At 38.9% G+C, this 18789-nt stretch overlaps 1 protein-coding gene across 1 annotated transcript; it reads left to right on the forward strand.

Moving 5' to 3' along the window:
- The first annotated feature begins 271 nt into the window (after positions 1-271).
- On the forward strand, positions 272-16272 carry st18 (ST18 C2H2C-type zinc finger transcription factor). Its single transcript, XM_067252829.1, has 20 exons — positions 272-305; positions 1231-1261; positions 1669-1856; positions 4902-5615; positions 6433-6567; positions 7389-7479; positions 7566-7658; positions 8264-8475; positions 8921-9123; positions 10922-11155; positions 11638-11747; positions 12415-12477; positions 12785-12853; positions 13017-13079; positions 13356-13436; positions 15024-15245; positions 15402-15490; positions 15657-15760; positions 15849-15995; positions 16132-16272. Exons 3-20 carry the CDS (start codon positions 1682-1684, stop codon positions 16270-16272), a joined length of 2946 nt encoding a protein of 981 aa, XP_067108930.1. The 5' UTR covers positions 272-305; positions 1231-1261; positions 1669-1681.
- Positions 16273-18789: the final 2517 nt, after the last annotated feature.

Consider the following 18789-nt stretch of genomic DNA (forward strand, 5'->3'; position numbering starts at 1 on the left):
GACACAACGTCAGCTGGCATGACCGGGAATCGAACTGGCAACCTTCGGATTACTAGCCCGATTCCCTCACCGCTCAGCCACCTGACTCCCTTCAATCTGTCTAGACAGATTGAACATTACTGCATTGCCTACAAATACTTATGAAATCATTAACAAGTTTATTTCATTTCCCAATTTAATGGCAAACATTCTCAGATTTGAATCATGTCCCTTGAAGTATCAAACATATCGCAAATCAATGTTGTCTTTACAGATGGATTCTGAGGGAGAAGACTGCACACTTCAGACATGTATCAACAGCCAAGGTGAGTAGCTTCTGCACCATCTGTGCCATGCCATGGAATCACAGGTGGAAAAGTAGTTGTATTCAGTGATGCACACACATATTCCACTTACAGCCATGAGATAGGAGAGGGTTGGATCAGTTCAACAATCCAACGTCGCAGCTGTCAGCTTTATATGTCATCTTACCAATTTGAAGAGCACCGCATTGCCATTATATTGTTCAGAGGGGAATTACTTCATTACATTGAAACACTGGCTCAAATTAGTTAAGGAGTGCATATATATTGTGTGATTGAAAACCTCTAGACAGAGTTTGTCATTATGCAAGTGTTCACAGCCTCTGAGGCCTGAATGTTCACTCTGGAGCTCATCACTACGTCTGGGAAATTCATCTGGGCTTTATTATTAGTTGTGCTTCATGGGAATACATTGTAACCTGTGAATGAGATTTGCATAGGCCTCTGGGAAAATCGATTTACCTTTTTAGATCATGTTGTCAAAGCAGTGACGAGGATGAGCTACAGCGGTGTGCTTCGCTGGTCTAATAAAATAGGGAGGATTGAGTCAGGTTCTTTTCAACATAACTCAGGCCTCAAGTTCATGAATTTGGTTCAATACAAGGGTTTTTATGTGTAAACTATTTAGCAAATCATGTTTTGTGAAAGGTGAAAAAATATGCTTTCGATCAGATGGAGCCGAACGTTTTGTCGTTGTTTTGTGTGTTTAACATCGGACACAAACCAAAGTAAGGCGTTAACACTGATACCCGTGTTAACACAGGCATTGCATAATTCCCCAACTGGTTATCCAGGTAGGGATTTTGATCTTTGATCAGGATTGTGTCTCTCCGTAGACAGACGCTGGCAGAGCCTGAGTCACCTACTCTAGTGGAAATACAAACACCACTATTTACTCTCCACATCTTTTCTCTGCTTCTGTTTACAGTTCCAGCTGACTGCATCCTTAAAACTCCCAGGTAAGGGTTCATAACCTTTCTTTCAAAGAAGGCATGAAAAGAACCATTAACTCAACCCCAAATTAATATTCTTCTGATGAATGAAAATAGCATTCTTTTATCAGTCACTTCAAATTAGTAAAGCTTTTGAAATGAGGGTATGATTGTTTTTCCTTGAAACGGCTTTTGTATTTTCTCAATGTTTTGTGTTGAATGTTTCTTTCATTAACGCTAAGAAATGAATTTAAATTCTAACAACTTAGACAGACCAACGCAATGTACTTGTACAAGCGGTAATATGGGGATGTCCCCTTAGTGAACCTACAGTCTCCAAATTAAGCACACTTCACAAGTTCAAGCAAAGTTGGAGGCTCAACTAATTGTTGACCTAATTGCTCCTTTCTTTTCGTCCCCCGGCAATCCCCCAGCACATATGGGCCCATGGTAAGGAAGAGGAGCGCCCAGGAAAGAGTGCAGGGTGCCCCTGTCAACAAGAGAAAGTCTCTGTTGATGAAACCTCGGCATTACAGCCCCAGCGAGGCATGTGAGGAGGAGAGCGAGGACCTGGCACAGCCACAGGACAAAGAGGAGCTGAGGAACATTGACACTCCAGCAGGTAAACAGATGTCCTGTTGTTTTGTCTGTTTTGATGAACAATTGACGCTGAATTTTAAAATCCCATCTGTTGCATTCATATTTTCCTCCCCCTGCCATCAGCCAGCAGCCACAGTCATTGTGCACTGGAAGTGAAAGACTACACTGCTGGGTCCACATTAGTTGTGTCTCACGTCCTCAGATTGAAGTTTTGACAGCAGATCTGCCATGATATTTTTGGCATGGTTTCCCTGCCTTTTTTGATGGGGCCAGATTTTATACTCCTCATTTGCTTTTTGTGCAGCATGTTTTTTTTTATCCTTTGAAATATGGTTGAATGGTATAAAAATTAAAAACCGAAAGGTTGTCAGCTTTGGGCGTCCTTAATTTGAATCAAAGCAGTTCATTGTTTTTTTTGTTTTCTTAGTGTCGTTGAGTAACAGTCCCCTACAGAAATGAGGTGTGTAGGTGGTACAGTGGTTTGACAAACTCATAATATTTTATGAGAAATTAAGTGTCTAATTTCTATGTCTTCTTGCATGTGAATTCCAGTAAAACATAATCATTTACAAAAAGCATAAACTCATTGCATCAGTATTAATAATTAATTGGATATTTGTAGAAAATTAATTGTTATCAGAAACAGTTATAAATGTTTTTATTTCATTTTAAGTTGTCTTATCTAATGGCAAAACATTTCTCTTTGCTAATGAATTTAATTTTGCACATTTTGGCAACAATACCCATGGTTTACATGTGCATTCTCATTCACTATAATCTGCACTTATTTGGTATATTTTTAACGATGTAACTAAGCAACAAACGTAATTGTCCCTTTCGAAAGCTTTTGTTAGGCCCTCTTACACAGTCCAAATATACATAATTAGGCATAATGTCTACAGCTCATTATAGTACACATGTGGGTAGTTAAATGGACCTAGAGAGTAGCTCAATGAATTGTGTGGACTCGTTGGAGATGGAATTTATTTGTTTCCGAGGTTCATATTACATTACAATTATTAGTGTAATTCACATTTTTCTATCAGTATTTTTGTGAAAAATTTCTCTGAAAACCGTGCTTTACCCTTCCTCTCTCAAGCCTGAATTTTTCTGCTGAGAGGTGCTCTTAACCATCAATTTACTGTCACAGAATCAAGATACAGTCAGTCCCAAAACCTCTGAAGGCATACTGAGATGTTCAACAGACTTGTTTATATCATGTTTCTTTGTAAGGCAGCATGATAGTGAATTCTGAACAGTGAAGTGAACGAAAGAACTATTCTGCTGTGGCATGTCCTTTAAATTTGAATTTTGTTGCAAAAAGAGGGAAAATAAGCCCATCATTTGTTGGAGCTACATTACTTGCAGCTCCAGCCAAGCTCCAACCCTGCAGCACAGCATCAGTAATGGCTATTCTGGAGTACAAACTGTTCACCTGTTCCAACACACAAACCACAGGAGGGAATCCAAGTTTTTTCCCCTAGTCTTTTCAGTGCACTCTGCATGTGTGTGTGTGTGGAGTGTGTGTTCCAGGCTTGTGCATCCATCTGGATGGAAAACAAGTAACTAACTTTTAATCTTTGTTGAACAGAGGGCTATTTATACACCTCTATTAAATAGGAAATATCTCCAGCAACAGGGTCTGGATCAAAATCTTCAGCACACACACCAACTTCTCTTTTAAATGATTCAAAGATAAGTTCTTCATCCACATACATTATATGCTCACGTCATTGTGTTCATGTAGCAAACAGTACATGTACGCATTTTGCACAATATGCCCCAAATCCGCGCATGCCAGAAGCCAGATTCTTTCCTAACCAAGGGTGCCTCATTTTCATCAGAGCGGCAGTACAGTTCGGCTAGCGTTTAGCAACTCTTTTTTTAGGGGATTAGGTTTTGTACTATGGCCTTTAATAACTAGTGACTCCGGGGTAATGCCTATAGCTGTGTCATCCGCAGCCTGAATTATTCCTAAATCTATCAGCAACCTATCAAATGGCACTCTTCTGTGGGCTACTTTTGGTTTGGTCTGTGACGTCTAGCCACTTAAGAGGATAGCACTACAGTACAGCCCTACTTATGATTATATTGGAGTAAAAACCCCTTTTGGCCCTTAAGAACTTAAGCCACAGAATAAGTTTCAATGGTTTTGGTGGATCAAGAGAGATTTTATTGGATCAATCCAGATGATAGGCCATTGTTAATCATTGACCGTGACTGAATATAATCAGGGTGTGTTACTAAATAAAATGTATTTTGAAATGCATTTTTGGGGGGCTACTGACTTTCTTTAACTGTTCCACTTAAAATGATCAGACTTATAGATATAAATTAAAAATCTAGTCACACAATTCTGGTGCAAATATAATTGATGTGTATATCCATAAAGGAAAACTATTTCTTCATTAAATGATTAGTTTGTTGTATTCTCCACTTTACTGGTTCTTCCTGTGTGCACAGATATGGGTCCTTGAATTAGTTTTTGTATGAGTGGAGGAATTTTAATATCAAAATATTGTAAAGCCCTGCTTGGCTTACACTTGGTAACTACTTAGAACCCATGTTCAGTGTGACAAGCAGTGCAAATCCTGTCATAATCTGGTCCTTCTAAATCCGTATCAAGTTGTTGTGTTCTGATTTGAGATGTCGAAGAAGAAGAAGACAATTTTGTTCTTCATATCTAGGTTTCATGTTCAACTAGCCAAAATAAGTATCAAATCAGTTATCTAAGATGTACTTGAGGGAATTGCTTAGAAATCATGCAACGTACGTGACACGTACTATTATCATTTTTGAAACCCTACATCTTTTTACAATCCTCTTAAAGGCCATTTCAACTAGCAAACATGTTTTTCCAAGATGTTGTAACATGTAAAAGTGTCACCAAAATTGAAACCTTGAAAGGCTTTACAAACGATTATAAGACTCAATAGAGGACATGCAATATTGTTTTTCTATCTCTGTGTAACTGCATGATCACTGAAGTGTATGGCATTGAAACAGGTTGCTCAGCCTTAACAACAGAACAAGACCATACATTGTCTTTTTTCCTCTTGATTCGTAGACGGAGATGTCGAGACACTTATAGGAGCGTCCAACAGAAATGGTTGCCTCCATCCAAAGGAGTCCCAGGATTCCTTTGGATGGTCTGAAGTTGAGGCAGACGACTCCCCTGGATGTGAGGCTGCATCCTCTGAAGCTCTGCTGGATGAAGACACCAGGGAGCAAAGGAACGAGGAGGAAGACCAGGACAGAATGAGTCTGAGCTGCAGTTTGTCACCACACAAGAGCCTGTACGGAGACAGCAGAGAGGACGAATGGGAGCCTCTGTCTCGCACAGCCAGGCTGGGCGCTTCAAACAGCAGCCCGTCCAATCACACCCAAGACCTCTCGGTTAAGATGGGCCAACACATGCAGGAAGACCCTGACTTAGAACCGAGAAACTCCATGGGTCAAGCAGGCCCTTTCCAGGTAGAGGCACTGAGGTACCGGCAAGCCCCAAGTGAGGAGGACAGTGAGGGGGAGCCAGAGGTGGAGAGACCCCCCCGGCTCGAGGCCTGGAGTGTGGGCCTCCAGGAGAGAGCTCTGGAGATGGACAGGGGGAGGATGAACCTGAGCCTCCTGGAGCAGGCCATGGTCCTGCAGTCAGAGCAGAGGCAGGTGCTCCACCACGCCTACAGGGAGATGGACAGATTCCTGATGGAGCAGATGACCAATGAGAGGAGGCACCAGAGGCTGCTAGATGTAGATGCAAGAGTGGGTTACCATGGAGGCAAAGGTACAGTTGATCATTGCTAATATCACATTGATTTAAATATGTGTATCACTATTAATTGCTATATCCTATAGTATTTGTTACCTCTCATTGTGAACCCATGATTTGATGACCCTTGACATAGAGTAGAGCTCTTCAAGTTCAATTTAGCAATAAATAAAGCTAAGCACTTATCTTAAGTACGGGTGCTAGGCATGACATCTTTATTTTCCATTCAGATATGTATTTTGTAATTTCAATGATGAGGCATTTCCAAGCATAAAAAAGAATAAAGAACTACATTTGGGGAAAATCAGGAGTAGGGAATCCTCTTAAGTACTAAAACATTTTGGCAACAAGTGAAGTAATAAATTACCAGACTAAAAAAGAACTTACATTTCTGATGGAATTGCTACTACTTAGAATATTGGATTTTGATAGGAATCAACTGGATATTTAACCATGACCATAAGTCTTAAATCCTCCCAAAGTACCTCTCATGTTTTCCTCTGATTCTTCAAATGACTGCAGCTAAATGTATAATCCTGATGTAATCTTTCGATGGTCAGCATGGGCATTAAGAAGTGGATGCCCTGTGTTGAACTGCAGCCTTAACTAAAATGAAAGATTAATAGAAGCATTTTGCGAAACATTTCTGGCTTTTCATGATACTGCAATCCGTCTGCTTCACCTGAAAGTCTGCCACCTTCCAATGAAAACCTTTCCACTTAACCATTCTGAAATAATATTTTTGTATTTTCAAATGTTTTAGTTGCATATACCTTTATCAATATCTTAATATTCCCTAGTTGCATTAAATACAATCTTCTTGTGTCTCCAGACTCCCCACGAACAGATAAGAAGGATATCAGGTGCCCAACCCCTGGTTGTGATGGAACTGGTCATGTGACTGGTCTGTATCCTCATCATAGGAGTCTGTCTGGATGTCCCCACAAAGTCAGGGTTCCCCCAGAGAGTGAGTCTACACTGACACACACACACAACAGCACACCAACAAAGTATTATTTAAATTGTATACAAATAAAATAACATAACATTCTATTTGCCATTTCGGCATGTGTGCAGCTCCATACAGTATTATTATATTATATTATACTTGTCACCTATGAACCCTCATTTTTTCTCCCTCTAATGTTAGTTGTAATTACTGAATATTGAAAACGTTTTTTTAAATTGGTGATGTTTGAATTGTTTAATGTAACATAACAAACATTCAACATTAAACAGTTATGTTACAAAAGGAACAGAAAAAGTAATTAACTTTTTTTTAGTATGAAAGCATGTGCTCTTAGTCTGGAGGCTGTATTTGAAAATCAAAGGAGTTTAGAACACTGTATTGAAAAATAAATAGACAACTCTCGCAAATGAATTGGAAAATATGGACAGAAAACATAACTTCCTTTGGATACAGAGTAAAACTCGTAACAATGTGGCATTTGAGGGAATGAATCAACTGTTTTGTGTTACATTTTCCTTTCAGTTAAGCTTTTTTCTTTGAGACCCACAAATACATAGTAGCACATCACTCACACAATGGAAAAGTATGCTTTTCTCTGTGTTAACACAACAGTAGCTCCAGGGCCATCAAAACGTGACAACTATAATGATCAATAAATACATAGTTTATTTTAGCTGCATGTTGCATTTGAAAGTGATACACAAACTAAATGCACTTAGCAGCTTTCTAACTAATCAGTGTAAATAAATGATTATTTCATCAGTCTTATCATTCTTTGGTCTATCAACCCGATAATGGAACTACCTTTTATTTTTTAGTCCTGGCTATGCACGAGAACGTTCTCAAGTGTCCTACCCCTGGGTGCACAGGAAGAGGCCATGTCAACAGTAACCGCAGCACCCACCGGAGGTACAGCCACTGGGGCAGGCCATTAGAACCTGCACTGTATACAGACAGAGTCCCAACATTGGACTAATGTGTTTGACTTCCTCCAGTCTTTCAGGCTGTCCCATCGCTGCTGCAGTTAAGGTGCCCAAACCTCAGGAAGAGAGCCCCAGATGTAGACCAGGGCCTGACCGATCGCCCAGGTATGATGCTGATATTTATTTAAATTTGATGACATTGTGGATCCGACGCTAGCTTTGTAACAGCAGGTCCAGAACACATACTGCATGTTGCAGTTCTGTATGTGGGTTCATTACGTGTTTATGTGTGAGAGAACCACGTCCAAAAACCTTTTAAAGAATAAATTGGTGAAAAGTGCACAAATATAGAGACTAATACCAAAAAACTGACAAACACTATTCCCAAGATTCACAAACATGGTTTCACATTTGTCACACTTTAGCAATTCTCCAGGGTCCAACGGGATCCTTTCTATTAAGGAAAAAAAGCAGCCCAGGCCTTTGTTCCTTCCAGATAAATCACAGGCAGAATGCCCACCCAAACTAAATTAATTAGTTTGGCAACATGTCTGGAAACCCACCATACAGATTAGATCCATGAGGAAACATGAGTTATGAAGAGACAGGAATATTATCCAAACTACAATATTCAGTATTGAATTTGCTTCTTCTCAACAACCTGCGGACATGACAGTTATATTTTACTAAACGTACAGTAATGATACGTTTAAACCTAACCCTGTCCTAACAAACCTTCTTCTTCTCGTTTTCAATCCCTCTGCATCCAGACCTCTAGGGCTGGTGAAGAAGTTTGAGATGAATCAGTTTAGCTACAAGTTCCCCCATCCTGTGGCTGCATTGCAAGCCAACCTCAGCAAGGACATGGACAAATACAGCAAGATCCGCTTTGATTACGCCAGCTTTGATGCACAGGTCTTCGGCAAACAACCCCTGATGGCACCCAACCAGGACCAAGAAATCGCTTCACACTTCCCTGACTGTGAGTTTCGCACGTTTTATTAGATTCAAAGGGATAAATCTGGTGTTCCAATAGCAGCATGTTATGGAACATAAAAGTGATTCTTCCCCGACACATCTCTTTCCTGCAACAAATGTTCTGTGCTATGGAACACAGTGTAAATGTATATATTCAGCATTCGAAGTAGCTAGAGTTGTCGACAGATCCACTGCACTCTGATCTAGTTAGAGAGAATTTGACATGTATGCACACATATAAACATGTATTCATTGGGAAGATTATTTTATCCAAAGCATTGTACAAATAGCGCACATAGCCAATGCAACAGCAGGTATAACGGAATACAAGTGCACCGTTTTAACAGTACTGCAGTGGTTTTCATTCATTAAGAAGCCAAAACGACTTCCCTCACTCAACATTTCTCAATGATAACCCATCAACGTAGATGTTGTGTGGTGTTCCTCAGCTCCGCTGCAGTACCCTGGCTTCCTGGGCTCTCCTGGGACAGGCCTGCCCACGCCTGGAGCTCATAGCCCACCCAGTCATTACAAAACAGGAAGTGAGGTGCTCCAAGCCTCGGCCGCCACCGCCGCCATCCTTAACCTCTCCACCCGTTACCGGAACAACATGGAGGCTGTCACCGGCCGGCCCCGGGCATCCTCCACAAAGGTAATCTAATTAGACGACTTGGAAAGGTATTTATGTGGTCAGTTTAAAGCAACTCTGATTTGTGTATAAAAAGAAAGAAAAACATCAAAAGACAGGTTTTGGCAAAGGGAGCTGTGTCTCCAGAGGGAGAGAGGTTTTCCCAATAAAGCTTTAATATACACAAAAGGACATTTGTGTAATCGCATCAAAAGAAGAAAATATAATCAACCTTCTTTCTCAATTAGAATTTTAAGATTTTTGGTGAAACATGCTTTAATGTATTTAGTTTGACTATGTGAAAGTGTGTCTTGTCTGCTACAGATGTCATGCTTTGCAATATACAGTATTTCTCAGTATAAGCTGTGTTTATCAGATGGTCTATAAAAGTAAAGTAAGAGTGGATTAAATCAATAATCTTCAGGACCTATTTATTAGGTGAAATCTTTCTCATTCACACAAAAAGAAAAATCCCTGACCAAATACGTTTAGACTGGTTTAAACCTCAAACTCTTTTGTGTTGCTGAGAAACCTGGATGGGACACAATGATTTTTCAAAATTCATATTATTCGGTGGCCTTTCAATGAATGTGCGCTGACAGATTGTCAGCTGAAATTAGTCACAAAATAATGCCCCTGAAAGTAATTCATGGCAGAATATTGATCATATCCTGGGAGATAGGAACAGTACTGTACATAGATGATTCAAGTTTCCACACCTACACAGCACAGCGCCCTGTTTTGCCAGCATGGGGAGCTGAGAACATGGCCCTGTACCAGGTACCGATCCACTGGATGAATAAAACAGTGTTAGCAAGTTAATCATCTGTTCTTCTCTGCAGTTGACTAGTCCTGCATGGTGGGAGTCTGGTGGTTCTGCATGTGCCCACTCAAGATGTATGTTTAGATACGAATAACAGACACTTTTCTTTTCTCAAGTACTTAGACAGGCGATGATAGGGGGATAAAAATGTAGGGGGAAAAAGAAAGAAAAAGGAGCATGTAAACTGTGTATGTAAAGTGAGTATGGTCAAAACAAGCTTTGCAAATAGTGAAATAGCGAATTGAATCTGTCTTAAACCTAAATGTATTTACTCTAATGTTATTTTAACATCACCACATGCACAGATAATTAAAGTGGACAGTCACATGAAAGCTTTAATTAATTTGAAATGCTCTCCTTTGTTACAAAAATAATGGAATATATGATTTAATGAGACATATGTGTTGAATAATTGGTTTCATTTTTAGACAGGATTTTGGCATTTAATGAGGTAAAACTTTTAATGCTCTAAAACCATGACCATAAGCACAGTAGCATTTTTGCATGGGGCGAGTAACACATCTGTCAGTGAGAAACTTATGCTACATTAAGCTTTTTAATTTTTGTTTTAATGGTGATGACCTAAAACCAGCAACCCCCAGCTGCCATTATGGTTGTGTGTCCTAGAAAACAGATGACACAGCTGTCACTGAAAAACTATACACCAGCGATTATTATGTTCAACAGAATTAACGCTGGCTTAATGCTGTACTTTGCCAAGAGTAAGATAATCACAATGTATTTTATAAGTCTGTAACGTATATTTGCAAGGCATTTTAAGTTGTATTTCAGATTTACAATTGTCATTTTCAGAATAGGACATCTATATATAACTCACATCAGGATCAAAGCAGGCATATCATGACAGGGTTCAGTAATAGTTCCCACTCTAAATTTTCCTGGGCATGAAGTATGTTTTTGCCATCTGTCAGCCAACTCTTTTGTCCCAGTGAAACTCTGACATTTGTTTGGCGTGACTTTGGCCTCTTCCACCTGCAGGATGTGCCCATCGAGGTGGATGAAAACGGCACTCTGGACCTGAGCATGAAGAAGAGCAGGGGCAACGTGACACCCAAGGTGCCTTTAGGAGACGCCCTGTCTCCTCCTGACTCCTTTTTGTCCCGGGGCGGAAGTGTGCACATCAACCCTGCCCTCTACCAGGTTCTCTGTGAGAGAGAGGCCTGGGACACCCCACTGAACTTCAGCAAAGCACAAGGCATGCAGGATAGAGAGGTACTGGAAAACCACCGCTTGGTCACCTGTTGGTTTTATCTGTTACCAGTTAATGTGCAACTCATTAAATATGTGAATCTCTCATCTCATGGAATGGTTTTCTTTTTTCCTTGAGACATTTTGCAGACAGTGTTCAAAAGGCATCTGAGATTAAAGACATCTTCACAGCTGGCATTCCTTGTTTAAGCTGATCTGACAAAAATATTGTTTTTGTGGGAAGTAAATGTAAATGTAAGACATCTTGACTATCCATCATAAATACTGTGTCGAATAGTTGTGACTTTAAATGGATGGATGGTTTACTTTAAGCATCCCTAAGCATAATCACCCATTCTGACACTAAACCCTGGAGCCTGTGTTTTAAGAGCATAACTGGGAAATTTCCATTGATAATTCACTTTTAGGTCATCATTGCACTTTTAGGTCAAGACTCTGACAGGATATGAGGGGGTTAAGGAGCTGTGCTTTGTGTCTCTAACCAGGAGGATTTTGACGAGGCGTCTCTGGATGACCAACACTACCCCGGAGACGCAAGCATTTCAAGCCCCAAAAACAAGCTGCTACTAAGAGATGCCAAGAAGGAACTTATGAGGTAAATTGTCATGTCACCTTTTCTTCTTAAAGGGGAGGAATATACATCTTGAGGCATCTTTGTTCAGTCATCTGTCAGTGATGTGAATTTCCCTTTAAAAAGGTCAGTGGACAGATGGTCAGTATTAATAACAAAAGTGTAATTCCAGACCAGACCTTTGCTTAAATAGGGCAGTATATTTTAAGTAAATGAGTTTAAGCTCTCTGGAATTCGCTAAACTAGCCTATCCCTTTATTGGATATCCCATTGCCCATGATATATTACATATCGTTGTGACTGGTATGTCTACAGGTACATGTGGAGAGGAAATGTATCTTATTAAAAGTGAGTTTTTCACGTGTACACACTGTACGTCCTCATGATGAGCTTACAACTCCTGACTTTGTAGTTAGACTGCATGTTCTACCAGTTAGGCTCTTGTAAATGGCTTTATGAAACCTTAGGACACCGTAGTTTACTCAGCACACCTCTATGTGGAGCAGATATGCGACACACGGTAAAAACCATCAGTGATATTGCTGAGTCAAATGTTGGGCATCCAAATCTTTCTACTAAATTTCCCTGCTGTACTAACTTTTTACCAAAACTGCTGTGTCATGTCAGAAGGTTTGGTGATGCTATTGGGGACCTTGTACAGTGTGTCCTAAGGGCTTCTGTTGTTTTGCAGTTGTCCAACCCCAGGCTGTGATGGCAGCGGCCATGTGACGGGAAATTATGCATCCCATCGAAGGTAATTACACAAATATTAGCACCAGCAAGCAGGAATGTCCTGTTTGACGACTCCTGTTCCTGTTGTTTTATGTTGTTGAGTACCATGTTGCTAAAGGCTGTGAGGAGGGTCTGCCTTGGTCATTTTTGAAAGGGAAATACGTGGACAATTGTAGCAAATACTTTAATTGGTTGAAATGTCAGACAGATAAACTTGCACAAGTGGGTGATGTGTGAATGTGTAGGGGTATAGAGAATGCTCTGTATCAGTCACTGTCAGGTAAAAATAAATAAAAAATAGATCCTCAAACTGACCATTTCCTCTGCAGTGTGTCTGGATGTCCGCTGGCTGACAAGACGTTAAAATCACTAATGGCAGCCAACTCTCAGGAACTAAAGTACGTGTTGTGAGTGATTATCTTAACTTGTGACTACAACATGGCTGTGCCCATTACACTTTATAAATACTGTGTCTACTGGCCCAGTGGGTTACAAGTAAAGGGTTTGTGTTGAGCTAGCACATAAAGATTCAACTTCCTTCTGGATCTCTTCCCCATGCAGGTGCCCAACACCTGGTTGTGACGGATCAGGACACGTGACTGGGAATTATGCCTCACACAGAAGGTAGCTTTCTTATAGAGAATGAATGGAGTGTTCAAATCTAATGGTCTTCTTATTTTTTTATTTAATTGATATGATTGTACAGATAAAGTAATGTGTGCTGGGTTTCTCTTGTTATGAAAAAAGAATACACAAAATTGTACTAACAGTAAATGACTTACGACATTAGATCTGAGAATGCTATTAGGAGATACAGGAGTACAGTGTCTGCTAAATTTGAATTTTAGCCCTACATAGTGTTCATTATTGTTAAACCGTATCGTCTCTAATCATTTTTAGTTTGTCAGGATGTCCACGTGCCAGAAAGGGAGGCTTGAAGCTTACACCAAACAAAGATGAAAAAGACGACCAAGAAATGAAGTAAGAGACGGTTATTGTGTGCACTTTTCTCACCATCTTTTGACTAAAACACAATTGCAGTTTTGGTCTGTACTAAAGCTAAATTAATTGAATAATCTTATCACGCGGCACAGAGGGCATTATACCTGAAATCCATTAAGTTATACAAAGGAAATTATTTCAGCTCATAACATTAGTAAATTATACATAAAGGATTAACTGCATGTGTATATTACATTTAAGAGTCGTTGTTATTTAGTCAACTGACTTTGTCAAATATCTGGGATATTATATACCGTAATTTGTTTGTACAAATTCATACTTTTGTATGATAGCCCTCCTTGCAATTATTCAATTTTCCGATCAAGAAAGAAGTTGGATAAACGGCTTTAATTTTATTTTATTTTTGAGTCCAAGCATTGCACTCACGGAAAGCTTCATTATTCTGGACACAATGGTCTTAGAAAAAGTGTTATTGAAAAAAAATAATGTAATTGATTGCTGCTGAAATCCAAAGTCAGATGTATTTGCCCCTGTTTTTTTCTACATCTGGACACAGATGATCTATCTCTTTTTAATTACTAATGCAAGGCCAAGAGCTTAGGAATTAGACCTAGCATTACATCTCATACACACTAAAAGAGAGCGAGAGAGTGTGTGAGAGAGACAGAGAAAGAGAGAAAGAGTATCTGTAATTTTACTAGATTACTGTAAATTGTAGGCCATACGGTCATGGTTCCATTGTACCAGTATCTTGTCTACTTGTGCTGGTGGACAGGAAGTAATGGGGACCTGTGTTGTTCTGTCCTCTAAGTGCTGTTGCACTAGCCAGGAACAAAGTGCTAAAAACAAGGTTTCCACAGTAGCACTCTAGAGTACATTCTCCATTTTGTATCATCTCAGGTTGCCTGTCACCTTTACCGGTAAGGGAAGAGGTCAGTCACCCCAAAATTACATTCTTTCACATGAGGGGATACATGACAATTATGTGTAATTCATGTCACTCCATTACTGACCTGTAGAAAACAGACCTGAAAATGCAATTACCCCAACTCTTAATTATATTCAACAAGACTTGTGCTTATGTTTTGAGTACAAACATCAATAACCTCACATTGTATTCATTCATCAAAACAATATTTAACCTGAACTTTTTAGTGGATTAGCAACTTTGTTGATACGATTATTTGAACAGGTTGTTGTGTTGTTTTGTTTTCCGTTTTTTTAATCAGCATTTGGCTGGATTAATCAACATAATGGTTTATCAAATCTTCCGGTCTAGTTAGTGAGGGATGTTCATAAACTGTGAGAATCCTTCATTTTAAGCATGTTGGTTTGATTTGTGGTTTTAGGGGTTAAATCATAGCTTTCAGACTTTCATATGTTACAGCACTTCAGCTCAACCAAAAAACTGTACATATTGCGTTTTAGCTTCCTAAATCAGATTCCCTTCAATAAATATTGCCTATCGTGTGGACTAGCATAAATCATAAATCCATATTTATGAGTACTGCACATTATCAAGGGATTTAACACAACAGGAGTCCACCAGGACTACAAAGTACAGAGTACATTGCTGTGGTCTGACACCTGTTTTGTCTCTGTTAGGTGTCCAGTAATTGGGTGCGATGGGCAGGGCCATACATCTGGCAAATATACATCCCATCGCAGTGCTGGGAGCTGTCCTCTTGCTGCCAAGAGACAGAAGGAGTCCTCCATAAATGGACTGGCTTTTCCCTGGAAGGCGTGTAAGCAGGAGCTGCCACACTGTCCCTTGCCAGGGTGCAATGGCCTCGGACACGCCAACAATGTGTTTGTCACCCATAGAAGGTAAGCCACCTTGTTCATTTTCTGTCAAATCATGTTTGATGCCATTATCAACAGTGTCAATGTTCCTTTCTACAGTGCGTCTGGCCTACAAGATAAGTTTAGCCATCCACGCCCTCTAACCTTATATCTCTTTTTTCGACTTTCTTCTTGAATTAGTTTGTCTGGATGCCCACTAAATGCTCAGAGCATAAAGAAAAAGCTGTCAGGAGAGGAGATGATGACAATTAAGCTAAAAGCCAGCAGTGGTGAGACTTGATGTTGTGTGATGGTGCATACATTTCTATACATTGATTATATACCATATTTAATTGACTTTTAATATCAGCAATTGTTCTGAGGGGACAATTTGGTTTGTGGAGTACAATGACACCATTGAAATATTATTGAAGAAAAAAAAATGTTTTTGATCAGGAGTCGAAAACAAAGATGACATGCAACACTTGGATCATGAAATCAAAGAGCTGAATGAGTCCAACCTGAAGATAGAAGCTGACATGATGCAGCTACAGACACAGGTAAGCATCAACACCAAGGAACTGGCTCCAACGTCTAACATTGAGTTTAGACACATCCATTTTGACAGGTTTCTCTCATCTCCGAAAGCAGATCTCGTCTATGGAATGCAACCTGAAGACAATTGAGGAGGAAAACAAGATGATCGAACAGCACAACGACAGCCTCCTGAAAGAGTTAGCTCGTCTCAGCCAAGCACTCATCAACAGCCTCACAGACATCCAGCTTCCTCAGATGGTACAGTACAGTAGGCCAGGGCTTCTCACATCCATTCTGTTTTCATCTGATCCACCATATTGCAACAATAAGCATGATATTCCTATTCATTGTCATTATTCTTTGTTTACTAACAACTGAACATTTTGTGTTGCAGGGGCCCATCAGTGAACATAATTTCGAAGCCTATGTGAACACATTAACCGATATGTACAATAACTCGGAGCATGACTACTCTCCTGAGTGCAAGGAGCTCCTGGATAATATCAAACAGGCTATTAAGGGCATCCATGTTTGAGCTGTATTAAAGGCATCTATGTTTGAGCTGTAAAGCTACCAAAAGGTTTCTTTGACTTGGGATAATGGCACCTGTTATCTCAATTTTCTGGAGTGCTGGCTTGGTTGCATGTATAAGACAAGGCTTGGAAATGTGTTCGACATTTCTCCGTAAATACATTGCACTGAGAAATTTACCAGCAGAGATTTGTAACGCTTTTAACGTTTCTGCATTCATGTTTATTCTGGTGAGATTTTACCCCCCTTGCACTTAATTATTTTATATGGTTTGCTTGATTTGAAGCTGTGTTTAGTTGATTTGTGTCACTCTTATATTATTGCTATTTATTATCTTTGTTTATCAATGTATTTATTTCAACAAATGTTTTATTTATTCCTATGATTGTAAATGCTAAATATTGGGAAATCCATTGACTTTCTGCACATTGTAAATTACATTAAAGCACATTCCAATATCAATCATAGCTCTCTTTCACCACCTAGTGGTGGAGAATTGAAACAGCTCCCTCAAAACAATTAGAAAATCCCTTGAAGGTATAAAGCTACCAAAATAATACAGCATCAATATTTTTTAATTGTTGCTTTGGCTTTCTATTTGTTATTGAAAACTGAATGTATGGGAAGCTAAAATGAACGCTAAAGATCAAAAATGCAATGCAAATGTACTGTACATCTCATGTGTACGGCTGAGGACAACTTCGGAGTTTCATTCAGCCCTTGTCAAAATGCAACAATGATTATTTCATTCAATGAACCGGATGTCATATTCAACATTGCATCACTTGTTACTAGAATAGAGCCAACTGACTGCACCAGGGAAACTGAAGTCCTTTGTGAAGATCTTTCTTTTTCTTCAACTATATAGATATTAAACTGCCTTCTGTGCACACACTGTGCATATATGTGCCTAAATGTAAATTAATACATAAAATATACAGTACTATGTTTTGTGGTAGGACAGTATTATGTGGATGGTGTCTACTTTATTATACAGTTCAATTATTTTCAAATGAGATAATGTTCCTAATGACTGTTTAAATGCCATTTCAGATATCTAAGCATTGTCTCTGTAGCTGTAATCTCAAAGTCAGGTCTTGAAGTATCACAGTTGAGATTGAACATTTTGTGCTTTTTTATATTTACTTTTTTGTCACTTATCGACTTAGCAGGAAGGCTTAAAGTAGAAACAACACAAACTATCATGTGGGCTGATAATGTGCATCTTCTGTTTCTGTAAAGACACACATTCGGTTATTTGGAGCCATATTTGATTCTAATTTCAACGCTTGTTGAAATTTGGATAAAATATAATCATGGACAACTGTCATTACCATAAGTTATATCACTTTCACTTATTGCAAAAAAGAGACTAACATGATATTGGTGATTCTTGTTTATTTTATTCACCTTTCTAACCAGATTGTGAATCAGTTGCACTTTTATGTTTGTGAGTTATCTATTGCCCTGGGGAACCAGAAAAAAAAGAAAAACCTTTCTTGTTTTTGAGCCATTGCAATTGATGTCACAGTACACTGTTATTTACTGATTTGCATGGATTTATAGTCTTGAATAAATTGAGTTGGACTTGATCTATTAATTTCCTAAAGAGAAAAAGGTGCATATCTGCAAAAAAAAAAGGAGAAACTCAAAATTGAGGACGTGTTGAGATAAACAATGACTTTATGTCTTTATCACAATTCTCAACATATTTTAGATCATTTCTAACATTAACACTCAAAACAGAATCAAATCTTTTGCTAACAATTTTGTTGATTCATAATTTGTGATATTTAATTCCTATACCACACATTGTTTGCTCAGGAAGTTTTGTGAAGAATATTTATTTTTCCCTGTTAGTATTGATGTTTTGTAATGTGAACTGGATTTTTTGTGGAATGATATTAGTATGATGAATCGCTATTGTACTTTTTTTCCTTTTTCATTAAAACGTAATGCTTTTTCAGTTCAAGTAGTTTGTAAATTGAAAGTTCCTATTACTTTTACTATTTCATAATAAGCAGATATGCGCTGTGTTGTACAGTTTATGTATGGTAGAAATAAACTTTTTAAATGGTTGTGTGATTCTTAAATAAAGCAGTATGAATATGTCTGCCACCAAAAATGTATACACCCCAAATGTCTTAACCCTAACCCTTACATCTAAAGAAAAATCTATTTTCATATATCCTATTATATTTCTATAGGTTTTCCACATATAGAAAACAGACAGCCACTTCTGTACGTTAGCTCTGCTGTCACTCACATGGAAGCCATTTTCCCACTAAACCACTAAACCCATAACTGTAACATAACATAACTGTTTGTCTCAGAAGGGCCCGTGTGCAAAAAAACAGACAGCTCAAGTGTGACACCTGGTGGTTGATCTAATGAAGACAAGGCATGTTGAGAAAAATACTTTAAAACACAGACTTCACACTTTGAGCAGTACCATTCATGCTTCTCCTAAAGTATGTTGTCATAATTGATCAAACAGTCAAAAAGTTAGAAAAAGGTGAAC

This window comes from Osmerus mordax, chromosome 16 (genome assembly GCF_038355195.1).
Source record: "Osmerus mordax isolate fOsmMor3 chromosome 16, fOsmMor3.pri, whole genome shotgun sequence".
NCBI classification, from domain to species: domain Eukaryota; kingdom Metazoa; phylum Chordata; class Actinopteri; order Osmeriformes; family Osmeridae; genus Osmerus; species Osmerus mordax.

What these genes read in the sequence shown, in the direction of transcription:
- st18 (XM_067252829.1), top strand. Translation starts at nt 1,682, where the DNA reads ATGGTAAGGAAGAGGAGCGCCCAGGAAAGAGTGCAGGGTGCCCCTGTC. An exon ending in GAACATTGACACTCCAGCAG is followed by an intron (nt 1,857 to 4,901) that starts GTAAACAGATGT and finishes CTTGATTCGTAG; the next exon opens with ACGGAGATGTCGAGACACTT. An exon ending in AAGGCATGCAGGATAGAGAG is followed by an intron (nt 11,156 to 11,637) that starts GTACTGGAAAAC and finishes GTCTCTAACCAG; the next exon opens with GAGGATTTTGACGAGGCGTC.